At 42.6% G+C, this 16,686-nt stretch overlaps 1 protein-coding gene across 1 annotated transcript in view; it reads left to right on the top strand.

Moving 5' to 3' along the window:
- vstm2a (V-set and transmembrane domain containing 2A) overlaps positions 1-16,278 on the top strand; it is a gene marked incomplete at both ends in the record, with an annotated part of 88,844 nt that extends 72,566 nt beyond the window's left edge. The window contains 3 exons of the mRNA XM_084325775.1: positions 307-357; positions 1,361-1,694; positions 16,193-16,278. Coding sequence (XP_084181901.1) covers positions 307-357; positions 1,361-1,694; positions 16,193-16,278 — 471 coding nt within the window. The remainder of the gene's footprint in view (positions 1-306; positions 358-1,360; positions 1,695-16,192) is intronic.
- Between the last annotated feature and the right edge of the window lie 408 nt (positions 16,279-16,686).

A 16,686-nucleotide genomic window follows, 5' to 3' on the forward strand; every position in this document is an offset into this window, starting at 1 on the left:
TTGCTATATCAAAGATTTATAGCCATCGGCGACAATGGATGGATCGTGGCCCCTGCGTAGGCTTTAGCAGGGGATCGGTTTGGAGTTGAGAGTGCTCTCCGCCATTTCAGGAAAGATATAGGCTTGTCTCATTGACTCCTATTGCTGTACTAGAATGAAGCAGATTCCGGGAAAACATTTCCTGTAAAAAGGGCACTCTCTTTGAGAGCTACCCCACTGTCACTTTGCAAATGTTGTTCGCTCTCTAACCCCCCCCCCCTCTCTCTCTCTATTTCTCTCTCTCTCTCTCCATTTCTATATTCCCAGATGGAAATGATGCCAGAGCCTGATCCGGACGATGAGGGGACAAAGATAAGTGTAAGTTGAATAGCGTGTCCGGATGACTACTATAGCTCACCACCACATCATAACCTTGACCTGTCCCAGTCACTCCTCTTTATAGGCTAGTTTATTTGTCTGTTTACTTTTTGGTGTGACAGCTGCTGTGATTCAAATTCTCTGGGTACACAGAACACCAATCCAAAGAGAGAAGTTTGATTAGTACATTAGTGAGGAGGTACTTATTTATCTTAGCTATCATACATTATGGTAAATGGTGCATTTATATAGCGCTTTTCTCCAAAGCGCTTTACAATATTTTCCTTACATTTTACCCATTCACTCACACATTCACACACGACATGCAAGGTGCCAACCTGCTCATTGGGAGCAATAAGGGGTTAAGTGTCTTGCTCAAGGACACTTTGACACGCTGCCAGAGAGGAGCGGGAATCAAACCGGGAACCTCCGGATTACCTGGCGACTGCTCGCCCATACCATGTATCATACATTATGGTAAACGTATCCACAGAAACACTGTATCTTAGTTTAGTTTATATTCTCTGTCTTGTTATCCAAGTAAAATAAATGTATACCTAAGTATATTTTCTGAAACTATACTTTGTATGCTTTAGTTTAGTATACTCTTTATGTATTTACTCAAGTTGTGTTCAATTGAAACCACTTACATCGTACTTAGTGTGTTAAAAGTTGCACTTAGGATGTGCTTAAATGTATTGCAACTATACCTTTGATGTATTTTTGGTTACTTTTTCTTAACAAGATAGTACACTTTTAATAACTTTACTAAAGTACAACTTAAGTTTGATATCCATCTCAGCTTTTTTAATTGTCCATACATTACACTTACATCATATTAATGGCCAGTGCTTTGAATTAGTGTCACAATCAGTAGATGAAAGCACATGATAAGTACCAAAAATACATTGCAAGTACACATGGGTAGAAATACTTTAAATATTTGGTGGTTTGTAACATTCGTTTATTTTTTACAAAGCTGTGTCCTTTACTTTACTGATAGACGGTGAAGGTCCAGGGCAACGATATCTCCCACAAGCTGCAGATCTCCAGAGTGGGGAAGAGTGACGAGGGCCTGTACGAGTGCCGGGTGACACGCGCCAACTACGGAGAGATCGTGGAGTACAAAGCCCAGGCGTGGCTGAAGGTCAACGCCACCGCCAAGCCACGCCGGCCACCGCTGGAGCCCAAGAAGACCTCCCCACTCCACCTGACCGACAAGAAGCCCAGGAAGTCCAGTTCGTCCCTGGGTCAGGACAGCACCAGCCCAGACCAGAGGGTGGACTCCACCTCTAGCTCTCACACGTCAGCTAAACACAACACCGGCTCAGCCTCAGGTTAGACACTGTTTGCTGGCTTATGTGTGTTGGATTGTCCAGGTGTCTGTGAAAAGTGAAAGCACTGTATGAAGGATAATAATTCATTTTATTTATATAGCGCTTTTGCATAACCCAAAGATGCTGACAATAAGCAAGCCAGTAGTAGGGGAACAATCAGGGAAGTAAGGGAAACCGAAATTTTATGAATAAAAGAAAGGTGAAACACAATCTAACTTAATTAAGGGAACATGTCAACATTCTTGTCTTCTTAGACAAGAAGGTATGAGTAGAAAGGTATCCAGCTGCAAGATAGCCTAGCTTAGCACAAATGAATGGAAGCGTTTATGGACCACTGAGCCTAGCTTAAAACTCTGGGAGAGGTATTTTTGGCCAACAGCTGGGCTAGCTGGTCCGTATCCACGGAGAGGAAATTGGTACCAAGAAGATGGAGAAGATGGTAAACGCATTTCCCACAATGTTGCCGTGTTCCTTTAAGTTGAGAAAAAAGAAAACACACATGAAATGTGTGGAAGTCACCTGCGCTGATGTCGCAAGTCAAAACAAAGATGACAGCTAACTAATTAGTTTACATTTGGATCACCGAAGCGATTTCCTTTAAGTTGATGTTCTGTGCACCGGGCAAGAGCACATTTGATCGTAAGACCATTCTATACTTAAGTCCCATGCCCTTGTCAACTCAGACTCCTGAGACTCCCAGGCAATAATGGTATTCAGATCATTTAAAGAAATGTCACATACTATAAATGTCACATACTCAATAGTATCCATTATACTCATGTATAATGCAGATGAATGAGTGAGAGAGAGCAATGCGAATGGAATTTAATTGACTCTCTACCATATTATTTTTATTTTATTATCTTGCCGACCACAAAAATATGCTGTAATGGTACAGTTTTTTTGTCTTCATCTGCACCTGCCAATCATTCCCCGCTACCGGTCAACTAGTTCTAATTGATGTCATTCACGGTCCGCCAGAGATAACCCTGTATGCGCCCCGAGGCAGAAAACACACGCACACCCACAGAGAAACACATTACTCGCAACTGAATAGAAAAAAAGAAAGAAAAGAAACTTGAATAATCCCCTAGGGCTGCACAGCGGGAGATTATGAGGCGGCCAAAAAAATTATGCTGACAATTGTGTTGCAGCGAGTTCCCGGTGTGGTGTGTCTGACACTGATAAACGCCTGCTTATTGGCTGCTCCTGTCCACCTTAGCTACCTTCAGCGGAAAGTTGTTAGGTCTGGGGGGAGTGTAGGGCTTCCATACCGTAGGGTGCAGGTCTGAGGCTGACGAGCTACCCTCAGGTGAACCAGGTTAGATTGAAATGAAACCTTGTGAGAGAGAGAATGTGGGTATATATTCCGTCCCCCACATTGCTGCTTCAGTAAAAAAAATAAAGAAGGTGTCACTTGCCAGATGGGGGCAACATCGGCACGGCCTGGTGGACGGGGGCTGCAGCTGCTCAGTTACTCCCCCGCTAGTGTTGTCAGCTGTTGTTAGATCACGGCTCTGCCTGCATTGGTCCTGGCAGTGTTGTTTTCTCAAAGCGCGGCTAGGGTGACCGTAGCCAAATACACATAATATCCCCTGAGTCAGACCCCCCCCATCCACACACGCACACACACACTCGAAGAATACAAATATGGACTCAGTCAGGTAATGTTGATTCCATTACCATTAGAGCACAACCCTTGCCTTGTTAGATTTTTTGGAGGCACGACTTTGAATAATACCTAGATTGTTATTTGTGCAGAACTTGTCACCAGAGCTCCCCTTTCACATTCTTCCACTTCTCTGTACTTCCTCAAAATCTGAGCCGCCTGTGTGACGTAAATAATATTGCGAACATGGCCCCACACTGTCATCCACGTAATGCTAACTACTAACGTGAAATGCTAACGTGACGGGGGGGGGGGGGGGGGGGGGGGGGGGGTGAGCCTTCATCTAGATCCTGCTAAGCCATATTCAGTAGTTTATTCAACATTTTGGGTGGAAAAACCATACCAAACTAATTTGTTCAATATACAAAAGTGTTAAAAGCATGTGTGGAGGGGATCTTTAAGCAACTTAAGCCTGTTCTTCATAAGCTAACTTTAGGTAGAATGCGTTCAAATACAGAGCATCACTGAAGCACGAACAAGCCTTTTACTCTGTACTGGAACTAGAGTGGTTGCACTTTCTGTTCCATTCGTTGTAAATTAACAAAACAAACATGACTCACAGAAGCCCCATCTGGCTTGGAAACGTCTAGGGATTGAGAAGGGAAACGTCTAGGGATTGAGAAGGGAAATGTCTAGGGATTGAGAAGGGAAACGTCTAGGGGTTGAGAAGGGAAACGTCTAGGGGTTGAGAAGGGAAACAAACGTCTAGGGGTTGAGAAGGGAAACGTCTAGGGGTTGAGAAGGGAAACGTCTAGGGCAGGGGTGGCCAACCAGTCAGAGACTAAGAGCCACAAAAATTACTGTGGTAACACAAAGAGCCACACCATATACCAGCGTTTCTCAACCTTTTCTTTCAGTCACGGCACCCTTCATGTGTTTATAGGTCTCACCCTCTGGCCTCTGAAGTTGCTTTTTTATTTGGGCCTCACAGGGTTAAAAGTACCATGTGAGACCCACGGTTGCAAAATTACAAAATCACTTTTAGCCATTTAAAAAAATAATGTTTATTTAAAAAAATTTAAGCACATGTATAGTCAATTGGTCCTGTTGTTCAGCCTCACAATGCTATTTGATAGTAAATGTGTTTATATGTCCCACCCTCTGGCCTCTGAAGTTGCTAATGTCTTTTTAATTTGGGCCTCACAGGGTTAACCTCTTAAGCCCGAGATATACAGTAAAAGTGTATATTTTCAGCATTACGTTTGTTTACCAATGATTTTAACTGTTATTAGTGAAATATAAGATTATAGAAATCTCAGGGCATTGATTCGGAAACCGGCGCATATTGACAGGAGGAAGTGGCACAGCCAAAAGTGAGTGTAGTCTTTTGAAGGAAGAGATTCAGGGCTTTCGAATTTCGAAAAACTACCCTACCCAGCTCCTGTCAATCATCTGACTTCTGGATTTACTTTTTTATTTCTTTTATTTTTTGGGATTATCTCCCACAAACCTGAACGTTATTGCCAGAAAACAGAATGCAGTTAGTTTCGCTACCTTTCTGTCAACGTCTTGCAAAAACGGTGTTGCAATACAATGAAAAATGGTGGAGAAATTTACATTATAAAAAAGATGGCAGAATTCAGTACTGTATCTACAAAACCTTCTGTTTAATCATCTTCCCTTTATTCATTTGCTTAGATTTTTCAGGTCTGGTCAATTTTAGTGTGACGGATCATACTGGGTCTGCGTTGTGTTTGATGTTAAATGAGAATGTCCCGAGGGGGAGTCGAACAGGGGGCTCCCGCGTCCGCAGGCAACAACACAGGCCGCTGCACTAAGAAGTGAATTCACTCCTAACTACCGTACCTATGCGTCTGTTAACCCTGTTATGGGGAAGTGAGTTTAATTTACCAGCCCGCACTGCCACAGTCACTCGTCAACACACCTGTTTCCGTGACTGTGGACATACCCACGGGCTTCCCCGTTACATTAGCATGGTGTTATTCACAGTCAAAGATAAAAAAAAAAATAGTTTTAAATAGAATTGATATTCTCCTTTGGTTCATTACAATTTACTCAAGCCTAGTAACAGACACACTATTTCTGACACTGATCCATATATGTCCCTAGATTCAGATACCAAGAACATGCAAATGGACCATTAAAAAAAAATTATTCTACGTCCTTATGGAATGAGTGAAAAAGTAAAAAAAGAAAAGTAAAAGAAAAATCTAATTTATTATAATTTTTTTGGATGGAAGTGCCGCGAGCCGCGGGTTGGCCACCCCTGGTCTAGGGGTTGAGAAGGGAAACGTCTAGGGGTCATGACGGGAATGTCTTGGGGTTGAGAAGGGAAACGTCTAGGGGTCATGACGGGAATGTCTTGGGGTTGAGAAGGGAAACGTCTAGGGGTCATGATGGGAATGTCTTGGGGTTGAGAAGGGAAACGTCTATGGGTCATGATGGGAATGTCTAGGGGTTGTGAAGGGAAACGTCTAGGGGTTGTGAAGTGGCCAAAGCCCAACACTGAACATCACTGTTAACCCCACTGGAGCCTTGGAGTGGTTGTGGACAAATATCCTGGCACTCATTGGTGGGGGGATGGTGGGTCTGCGGCTGTCGATAAGAGTCTATGGTGTCTTTTACCTGCTTTGTACCAAGAAGCTGGTGAACTCCACTGGTACGGAGAGCAGCCATTAGTGGGATGGGTGAATTAGGAACATGGGTGAATACAGCAACATTAGTGGAACATATTGAATACAGCAACATTAGTGGAACATGGTTGAATACAGCAACATTAGTGGAACATCTCTTATAATATAGCTGATTGTGCTTCTGCCTTTCTCGGTTGACAATGACTGGTAAAATGGCCAATAGTGAACTTTATATACTTAAGCTAGAATCATGAGACTGTTCTGAAAGGGAATTCCGTATTTAAACTACAATACAAGGTTGACTCTGGCATTTATGGCATCTGTCTCTCTAGCCCCGCACAGCTGAGCACACTTAGGTCTGACACGTCTGGACCAATCACCATACACTTGCCAAGTCATTCCCAAGTCACACGCCTAATGTTACTAAGGTTACTAAGTGTAAGGTGGTCCACTGAGTGATTAGTGGTAGCAGAATTAAGTCGTTGTCCTGTTGGGCGAAACAATACAGCAATCGTTATGAACCGCAAGTGATATACTGGTGGACAGTTTAAATCATATTTAAGTTAAAGTTCAATTGGGTAATCCCAGAGTTATGACCTTTTATGACATTTTAAATCAGACGTCTCTTATTCATGACTTTTATAGACTAATATCTGTCAAATAATTTCTTCTGACGGTTATCACTTAATTCAGTTGGGCTCATTTTTCAACCATGAATGGCTCTGAAGGAGATAGTCATTATTCTAAATGCAGCACTGAGCAGAACAGTTTCCACTGCCAGTTTGTGACCACTGCCCACTGTTAAAAAAATAACACAATTTACCTGTAGTTCAGTTAAATAAATTTGATTAAATCCCTAATAACTGCAACATTAGTATGGGAACACCAGCAACAAAAAACACAGTATGACTTTGATGAATACCAAAGTAATTGTGTGGCTGCATTAGTCTAATTGACTTTATCCACTTGATTTTGAAGTAAGCGTTCTTACAACTAAAAAACACGTACGAATAATAACGCCGGCATGTTGGCGCAGTGGTTAGTGCTGTTACCTCGCAGCAAGAAGGTCCTTGGTTCAAACCCAGGGTTGGGAGCTTTCTGTGTGGTGTTTATATGTTCTCCCCATGTTCACATGGGCTTTCCTCCAAGTGCTCCATTTTCCTCCCACACCATGCATGCTACCTACTCCTATCGTAGACCTTGATTAGAATTGAACATTCGAATTGGAGTTGGTCCCCAGGCGCCCGACTGTGGACGCCCACTGCTCCTAAATGATTAAGATGAGTTAAATGTTAATCCTAGCATATGCAAATAAAGATATTCTAAAGCCCATTATAAAACGGGTAGCTCAAATCAAGCAATATGATTGGTCCATAGCCATGGTTTAATGGGCGTATATATCCACAGCTATGATTCTATCACTCCGCATCTGAGGAAAAAAACATTAGCCTTGTTAAATGAGACTACGGAGGAGAGTGGGGCTGATGCATGCAGATCGGGGAATCCGATCCTTCACGGCATGCACATATGCCCATATATGGACCAAGAGATGTTCAAAATGTCTGTTAGTGGCATCTGAATCAGTGGCTAGTGTAGTTTTATTCAATCTAGACGCCAATCGAAAGCCCGGGGTCTGCTCCTTCTTAGGACTACGATTTCTTCTTCTCGCGTCGAATTCTTCCGGCTTCTGCGGCAGAGATTTTTTTACAAGCTTATTTAGCTAATAACACTTACAATCATTGGTAAACAAACGTAGTGCTGAAATATACTTTGACTGCTGTTTTGATATGGGTCTTTACTATTGGCTACATTTGAAATAGAAATGCAACATTACTTAAGGACTGTATTGATCTAATTACGCCGTTAAATGCGGTGACACTTTTTTTTCTTCGAATACCACCCCGACTCCTGAGGCTCTAGCTCTGTCAATCATTTGGCGATCTCGGAAATTACTAGAAAGAGTTGTAACCAATGAGTGTGGCTTTCCAATGATACCCCACGTGGGGATGAGCAAATCAGGGATCTAGGTGAAAAGTCACAAGCGAAAACAGGAAGAGAAAAAAACGCGGAATGCATTGGAGTCAATGATAAAACTAAAACCTGCAGAGCTTTTTTTCCTTTTGTTTAGTTTACCAAAATCACTCATAATCACTCATTTCTGAACAGATGAGATTTGGACATGTACTACACAAGACTTAAGGCTAATGACCCAGTGAGTAACACGTTTTTCTACAACTCAAGTTCAGACCTATGTTACTCTATTTCATTAGCACTAAAAGTGATCTTTCTTTAGTGTATCAGAAACTTCAGAATGTTATCTTCCAAAAGAGAGCAGGCTTATGCATGTGCTATAAGTATAAAAAGTATGCAGTCCTCAAAAATGAAAACAAAAATGGCCACTTTTGGGGCGCCTGTTAACACATCCACCGCCATTCACGCTGTAACACGTTATTGCCCGCCATGCTTTGACCGCCAGACCACGCTGTACAGCGATATTGAGATCAATATTTCATTTTTTCGCCATGGCATTCATAATTCATATATACACCTCCGGCGCTGCAGCTGGACCCTACGGCTCAATACAACGACGGCTCAATACCGCCGCCTGGTGGATGGTCGGGCGAGTTACACTCGGAACAACAGGAAGTGGGAGGTGTGCGTAGATTAAATTCATCCGGCCGTCAGATGAAAAAGTATAGCGTTCCTACACGATAGATAATCGATGTTGAATGGTCCATAGTAATGTCAATTTAGCAATACAATTAAAAAAGTTATAGCCCTGCAAAGAAGGTGAACATCTCCATAGGCTTATAGTGGTGGCAGACTGGCTATATTGATGGATATAAGTTGGCAGGGAATGTGTTAAGAGGTTAAACAAAGGAATTGTACTATTATATATACTATAACTGTTTTTATAGTAAGCATGTTCTTAAACATTCAAACTGTGATAATATGAAAAAAACTAAAAACAACAAAAGACAAAAAAAATCTTTATTGTGATTTTACACAATTTGTGGTCGGAAGCACTGGGCGTGGTCACCTATTTTGGATGAAAATATATTTTTCAAAAAGCAACTGTCGGCATGCTGAGGTGCTGCAGCTTGGAAGTTCCCACTGAAAATGCATTGAAAACCATCCTGTGTAATACTACCAAAAAACAATTAAGACACAAATTACTGAGATGTCGATTCGCACTAATATTATCAGATGACCTCTGTGTTCACCAAATTATGGTAGGTAATTAGTGTAATAATTTTTACTTTACAAATGATATGGACATGGCAGATTTGTGCAGGATTAAGACCACAGACGACCTCTATAATTATTCCAAATTACTAGAGGTCCCCAGATAATACTAGTCCCATGTGTATAGGGCTTAATTCTAAGGGCCTGGCTACATGATGATCTCCGCCTGATTTAATGAATAATAATAATAATTCATTACATTTATATAGCGCTTTTCTACACACTGTTTTGATGGACAGAACGGATGATGACCTTTTGGAACGGACAGATACGTCAACATCTGTTAGCAAAGCTGTTGTTTCTGTTTACATTAAACAAACCAACGGACAACACTACTCTCCATCTGTTTTATGTCCATCAATGTAGCAGTTTACAGTATTTAGTCACCTTTTTTTAGTAGAATTGACATCTACAACATCTAAAAGCAACTTTAATCCATCAGCTTGTTGAATTAATGACTAGAAATACTTTAGATTCTTCTGATTCAAGCAAAAGATGGACTTAGATGTATTTTCTATCTGTATTTAAAGGAAAAGTCCACCCTAAAACACATCCAAGCTATTGAGAAAAACCAATTGGTGATGTACCAACGGCGGGCTGTCACGCACTCATGCTCACGTCGCGGCACTTTGCGTTCGTCTGCCAACTCTGGGCTGCATTTTTCATTGTTTGAAAGTAGAATTTCCCGCCTTTCAATCGTCACCTCACTCAACCTCTTGCGTGCTTCGTGTCTCGAGTTACAAGAAGAAATATCCGGTGAGTGTCATTTGACAAGCCGTTCCGACGAGTGACCACATCCGGTTGTAAACGGTCCTGAACTGACCAGTCACTGCTGATGGCGAAGATTATTGACCACCGTTGTAGCCAAGGAGCGTCTGCTGCGAAAGCGATCCCAGACGAATCAAATCAAATCAAATTGATTTGTAAGGCCCGACAAAACAAGAACACCATAAGGTCCCAGACATACCCCACGCGAAGGTAAGGAAAAACTCACTAAAACCTAGCAATAGGAAAAAATGCACCACAGGCAATGTGGAGGAGAGAAACCTTAGAAGGGCCATTCAAGAGGGGATCTCCCTTCTTAGATGTCGGTGATAGTAGTGTTGCAGTGAAAACAGTTGGTAGGCATGCACTCATGTGTGTAGTGAAACACAGATGAGTGAGTGCATGCGATAGCAACTGAACATTTAAAAAAAAATTAAGATAGAGCTGATAGCGATAGCAACTGAACATTTTGAAAGATTAAAGATAGAGCTGATAGCGGATCTATTTGAGGCACAGGGGTGGCGCAAAGAGGGTCGCGTCCTCCCGGTCTTGATCACGGGACGTTCAACACTCCGGTCATCACTACGAGACAGCCGGAGACAGGGAGACAGGGGGGCACGCAGAGAGGGTCGCATCCTCCCGGTCTTGGAGGTAAACGGTACCCTATCCCCCCCTCTCACAGTGAGCTGTGGTGTTCCACAAGGAAGCATACTAGGACCGCTACTGTTCCTAATTTATGCAAATGACATGTCGTCAGCTTGTGACTGCAACTTGTTCCTGTTTGCGGACGACTCAGCCCTGCTGGTCTCTGACAAGAACAAGTTACAGGTTGAAAAAACCCTCAGCTCGGAACTAGGCAGAATCTGCATATGGCTCGCTGATAACAAACTATCATTACACATGGGCAAAACAGAGTCCATTCTCTTCGGTTCAAATAACAAACTCAGCAAGACCGACGGCTTCTCAGTTACAGTGGGTGACAATATTGTCACAAGGAAAGATGAAATTACCTACCTGGGTTCCATCCTAGAGGCTAATCTCTCCTGTGACAAAATGGCATCCAATGTAATAAAAAAAGTCAACCAACGAACTCGATTCTTGTACCGGATCTCCTCTCTGGTAAACAAGAATACCCTGAAGACTCTGGCAGGAGCACTCATTCAGGGGTACTACGACTATGCTTGCACCTCATGGTACCAAAGCACCTCAAAGGCGCTAAAAACAAAATTACAAACATCTCAAAACAAACTGGTCAGACTACTGCTTGACCTTACTCCTAGAACCCACCTCACCCCTGCCCACTTTGACAACCTAGGATGGCTTAGAGTAGATGACAGAGTACAGCAACTTGCAATGGGCCTGGTCTACAAGATACACTACACGACCAAGGTACCCATGTACATGGCAAAATACTTCCCAAAGGTCAGTGAATACCACGATCACAACACCAGAGGGAGCTCCACAAATCATGTTAAACCCAGATTCGGCTCAAATAAGGGACTAAACACGTTTCGCAATTATGCCACATCAATGTGGAACGCCCTACCCAAAGCTGTAAAGGAATGTGGATCACTACCCACTTTCAAAACCTCTCTCAAGAGACACCTACGGGAGACTGCAATTCAACACTGGCCCCTGTAAATATCCTAACCCAACCCCCTCCAATGTACAGTCATTTACCTAGTATGGTTTTGTCAATAGTCCAATGTACAATTTTGTTTGTTGGTACAGAGTCTCCCCCCCCTCAATGTACAGTTTTGCTTGTTTATACAGTGTGCCCCCCCCCCCCCCCCCCAACCACCTCCAATGTAAATTACCCAGTATGGTTGTCAATATCCCAGTGTACCCAACCCCCCCCACCCAACCTCCTCCAATGTACAGTTTCTACGTCAAATGTATATACTCCCTTTTCTTGACTCCTTCTGTATCACAAACAGTACTGTATTTGCAAATCTGGTATGTCATAAATGTATAGATGTAGCAGTACTGACTATCTGTATGTCATGTATGTCATATATGTCCTGATGAATTGAAAATGGGGGACCCTGGTGTAAACAAGACGAAAGTCTTTCTCTGGTCTGCATCCCCTTAACAATTGTGTGTATTGAGCTGTACTGTATTGTACCCATTCTGCAATCTGTTAATAAAGTTTTCAATCAATCAATCAATCAATGTCCAACACTTCGGTCATCACTCCGAGACAGCCGGAGACAGGGAGACAGGGGGCGGCGCAGAGAGGGTCGCATCCTCCCGGTCATCATCACGGGACGTCCAGCACTCCGGTCATCACTACGAGACAGCCGGAGACAGGGAGACAGGGAGACAGGGGGGCACGCAGAGAGGGTCGCATCCTCCCGGTCTTCATCATGGGATGTCCAACACTTCGGTCATCACTCCGGGACAGCCACTCACAGGGAGACAGGGAGACGGGACAGGCGTTAGACAGCTCGCGTGATTGTGATGGGCGGACATAGCAATAGATACAAGTGGTAAGCAGCATATATGTGGATATAATAGATTATATGAAGTAAGCATATTATGTGAATAGAATAGAAGTACTTAACCCAGCAATGAAATCACGTTGACAGACCACAAACCATGTTGACTAGCGCTGATTGCAAGGAGAAAGGGGCAGCAGTTAAGAACAAGTTACAGGTTGAAAAAACCCTCAGCTCGGAACTAGGCAAAATCTGCATATGGCTCGCCGATAACAAACTATCATTACACATGGGCAAAACAGAGTCCATTCTCTTCGGTTCAAATAACAAACTCAGCAAGACCGATGGCTTCTCAGTTACAGCGGGTGACAATATTGTCACAAGGAAAGATGAAATTACCTACCTGGGTTCCATCCTAGAGGCTAATCTTTCCTGTGACAAAATGGCATCCAATGTAATAAAAAAAAGTCAACCAACGAACTCGATTATTGTACCGGATCTCCTCTCTGGTAAACAAGAATACCCTGAAGACTCTGGCAGGAGCACTCATTCAAGGGTACTACGACTATGCTTGCACCTCATGGTACCAAAGCACCTCAAAGGCACTAAAAACCAAATTACAAACATCTCAAAACAAACTAGTCAGACTACTGTTTGACCTGACTCCTAGAACCCACCTCACCCCTGCCCACTTTGACAACCTAGGATGGCTTAGAGTAGACGACAGAGTACAGCAACTTGCAATGGGCCTGGTCTACAAGATACACTACACGACCAAGGTACCCATGTACATGTCAAAATACTTCCCAAAGGTCAGTGAATACCACGATCACAACACCAGAGGGAGCTCCACAAATCATGTTAAACCCAGATTTGGCCCAAACAAGGGACTAAACACGATTCGCAATTATGCCACATCAATGTGGAACGCCCTACCCAAAGCTGTAAAGGAATGTGAATCACTACCCACTTTCAAAAACACTCTCAAAGAACACCTACGGGAGACTGCAATTCGAAACTGGCCCCCACAAATGTCCTAACCCAGTTGTACAGTAAATTACCAAGTATGGCTTTGTCAGTATTCCAATGTACAGTGTACAGTTTTATTATGTTATATTCAATCATCATCAACAACTGATTCCAGTGTAAGACCATCATAGATAGTGTCTTCCTGTGGCTACTTTCTTCCCCATATACATTATTGTAGAGTTTGGCTTGTAGATGAAACAACAAACATGCTTTTGGAACTTTTTATTAAGAATATGACTGTTTGCACACCTTACCTATGTAAAACTAACAAATACAATGAAACACATTAGATAAATTCATTTATCACATTCATGATATTAATTTAAAATATGTCTACCATTAGTTTAGGGTTGGATCATGGATTAGGCCTCTAATACAAATGGTTATTTTTGAAGAAACACTGTAACACAACCACTGATGAAATTGGCATCTATTTCAATACACTTATACAATAAGGTAAACTACTGATGCAGAGCTTTGTAAAGGGCTTGATGGTCCTCAATCTGTGGGACATCACATTGCATAATATGGTTAAGAGCCTAGTATGGAGCTAATTTCCCGTTCCGTTAATTGAGAACTCACAATAGACAAGGTATAATGTGAGCTATGAGAATAAAAACATAATTGTATGTTATTTTAGTTGCCAACTTCAACCCGGTCAAGATTCTGCCGTTGCGTCCAGGCCACTAATTTGGACTCCATCACTGGATGCATTGGTGCTGAAAAACAATAAACAAAACAACTGAAAAAGGTTGGTCTGGCACATTATGACGATGTGTCATAAATTGCTGGGTTAAATGTTCATTCCGCCGAAAATGGTCTATTGAAATAGCCAACACAGCTGGATTGCTTGTGACTGTGAAGTTGAAAATGCTAATTCTTACAGTGTACTCTCCCTCTCTCTCTCATTTCCTCTGCTTTTTCCCCCTCTCGCTCTCCTGGCTGGATGCTGATTAATTATTCTCTATGCAGAGGATGTTTTGGCTCGGTGTGATTGCTGCTCCTCTGTGGTGCTCCTGTTCTCCAAATCACCCGAGCCAAATGAGATCTGGCGGCAAGGGTCAGAGCCCTCCGCCTCTATGCACCTTCCTCTATCCCCCTGTCCTCAGCTCCCCCTGTTCCCCCTACATTCACACCCTCTACATTCCCCCGAAAGAAAGGTGCCCCCCCCCACACAGACAAAGATTCTCTACCCTCTTAGAACTTTGCTGAGCCCGGTCTGACAGAGGGATCCGGTAAATGTCAACGTGATTTAGTGAATATTTCATTTTCTATTTCCCGTACGCTGCCTTGTTTCACAGGGCGAGGGTTATATCTTTTTTTATTTCCTCCCACTCTCTGTCTCCTCTCTCTCTTTCTCTCTGCCTCACTTGCATCTCTCGCCATCCGTTTCTGTAGGTGGACAGAAAACAACTTAATTTGGCAATTATACCTCTTTTTGATGTTTTTCTCCCTCCCCCCGGGACGGTGTATCCCTGTTTTCCTTTGTTCATTCAAGGTAAACCCTCAGACACTCACGACTAATAGCGCCCTGAATGCCTTCCTGTTTCTCTGTTCCTCCGTGCTTTTAACTCTCTAGCGCTGCGTTGGTATAATGTGTATTCTCAATCCAAGAACAAAGCCCCTGACATACATAATATACACGTGTGTAGTGTGTCGGACCTCAAAGCATGAGTGCAAGACTTTTTCCAGGGCCCCCGTTCCGTAGGAGTCGTTAGCCAGCGTGGGCCGCTGAAAGAGAAGTAGAACAGCCTGCAGTGTCGACAGCCGCGTGAAGGGTTGAGACAACGCTATCTGCCTGTGTAAATCCTCTTCATTGCAGTTCAAAGGCAGTTTGTACTTCCTTTACTTGGGGGTGGGGTTCAATGGCGTATTTCCGTGGGTGTGGGAGAGAGGGAAGTGGCTGTTCATGTGTGAATATATATGAATTGGATTTACTTCTGCGAATCAGAAGCCCGACTTTCTCGTACCCGGGCTATGAAGTAGTACATATTTAATGTGCGTTGTATGCATATTTAATTTCAAAGACAGATCATTGCCAACAATGTGCACAAATTGCATAATGTTTCTGAGAAGTCAACCTTTCTCTTTTTTTCTCCCCCAAGAGAGCTTTTTTATTGCCTCCGCCTCCTTATAGTCCACTCAACCTCAGCCTTTCATCAACCGTATATGGAGTTTTGAATGCAAAAAAAACATATTTCATAGAAGTATCTACCATAACACTGAAATTGTAATAATGAGCAAGTTTCCTTCCATACCAAGAGAATGTGTATTTTTATAATTTTTATACATATATATATATATATATATATATATATATATATATATATATATATATATATATATATATATATATATATATATATATATATATATATATATATATATATACAAAAGAACATTTAATCATTTGTTTCATTTTAGAACATACACAAAAGAAGAAAAAAAACTAAAACAGAAATGTGAAGCTGTGGGTATTTCTCCCTCTCTGTGCCGTCTGTTTCATTTAGAAGCACAGGTCAAGTTACCCAACCAAAATAACTATCTCTCCACTCCTTTGTCCCATGTGTAACTTTGGTTTTCAGAAGACAAAATGTCAAAGGTCTCGTCTGTTTCAGTCACAAGCACGGCTCCAGATACCCACACAGAATGATCTCTCCCCTCATTGAGTCCCCTGTGGAAACCTGTGGTTTTGAGGAGACAAAACGTTGCAGCTCTGTGTATATTCCTCACCATTTTTATACCTTCTTGTTTCAGGTACAACAAGGATATCATCCAGCGGCAGCTGTGGACTGGCCGTCCTCGTCCTGGCCGGTGGTTTGGTGAGGGATGCCTTGTTATAGTGTCAAGAACTGACTTGATTGGTACCCCCCTCCCCCCCCTCCAACCCCCGAAAATCTATCTTCTGCTCCCGAAGCGAACAAGAAAATTGCCTGTTATTTTCCACCAAGCGGACAGCACAGTTGGCCCCTCATCTCCCCAGCACTCCTCTGTTGCACCCAGCACATATTAGCCACTGTAAACAAAAGTCACCTTTAAAACCACTCGGGACGACCTATTTGTACGGATGTGTACCCAATGCAATGTTCAGCGCTCCAAGGGGGGGGGTTTGGGGGTTGGGGGGTGCGGAAGAATGACTCAGTTTGCCCTGCTGTTCCGGTCCCACGTGTGTTTATTGCTCAAAAAGTGATGAAAAGAAAAAAATATTATCTATATTTGTGTAATATACATGATAATATATAATTGTTTTA

This window comes from Notolepis coatsorum (genome assembly GCF_963971535.1).
Source record: "Notolepis coatsorum genome assembly, chromosome: 12".
In the NCBI taxonomy this organism is placed as follows: Eukaryota; Metazoa; Chordata; class Actinopteri; order Aulopiformes; family Paralepididae; genus Notolepis; species Notolepis coatsorum.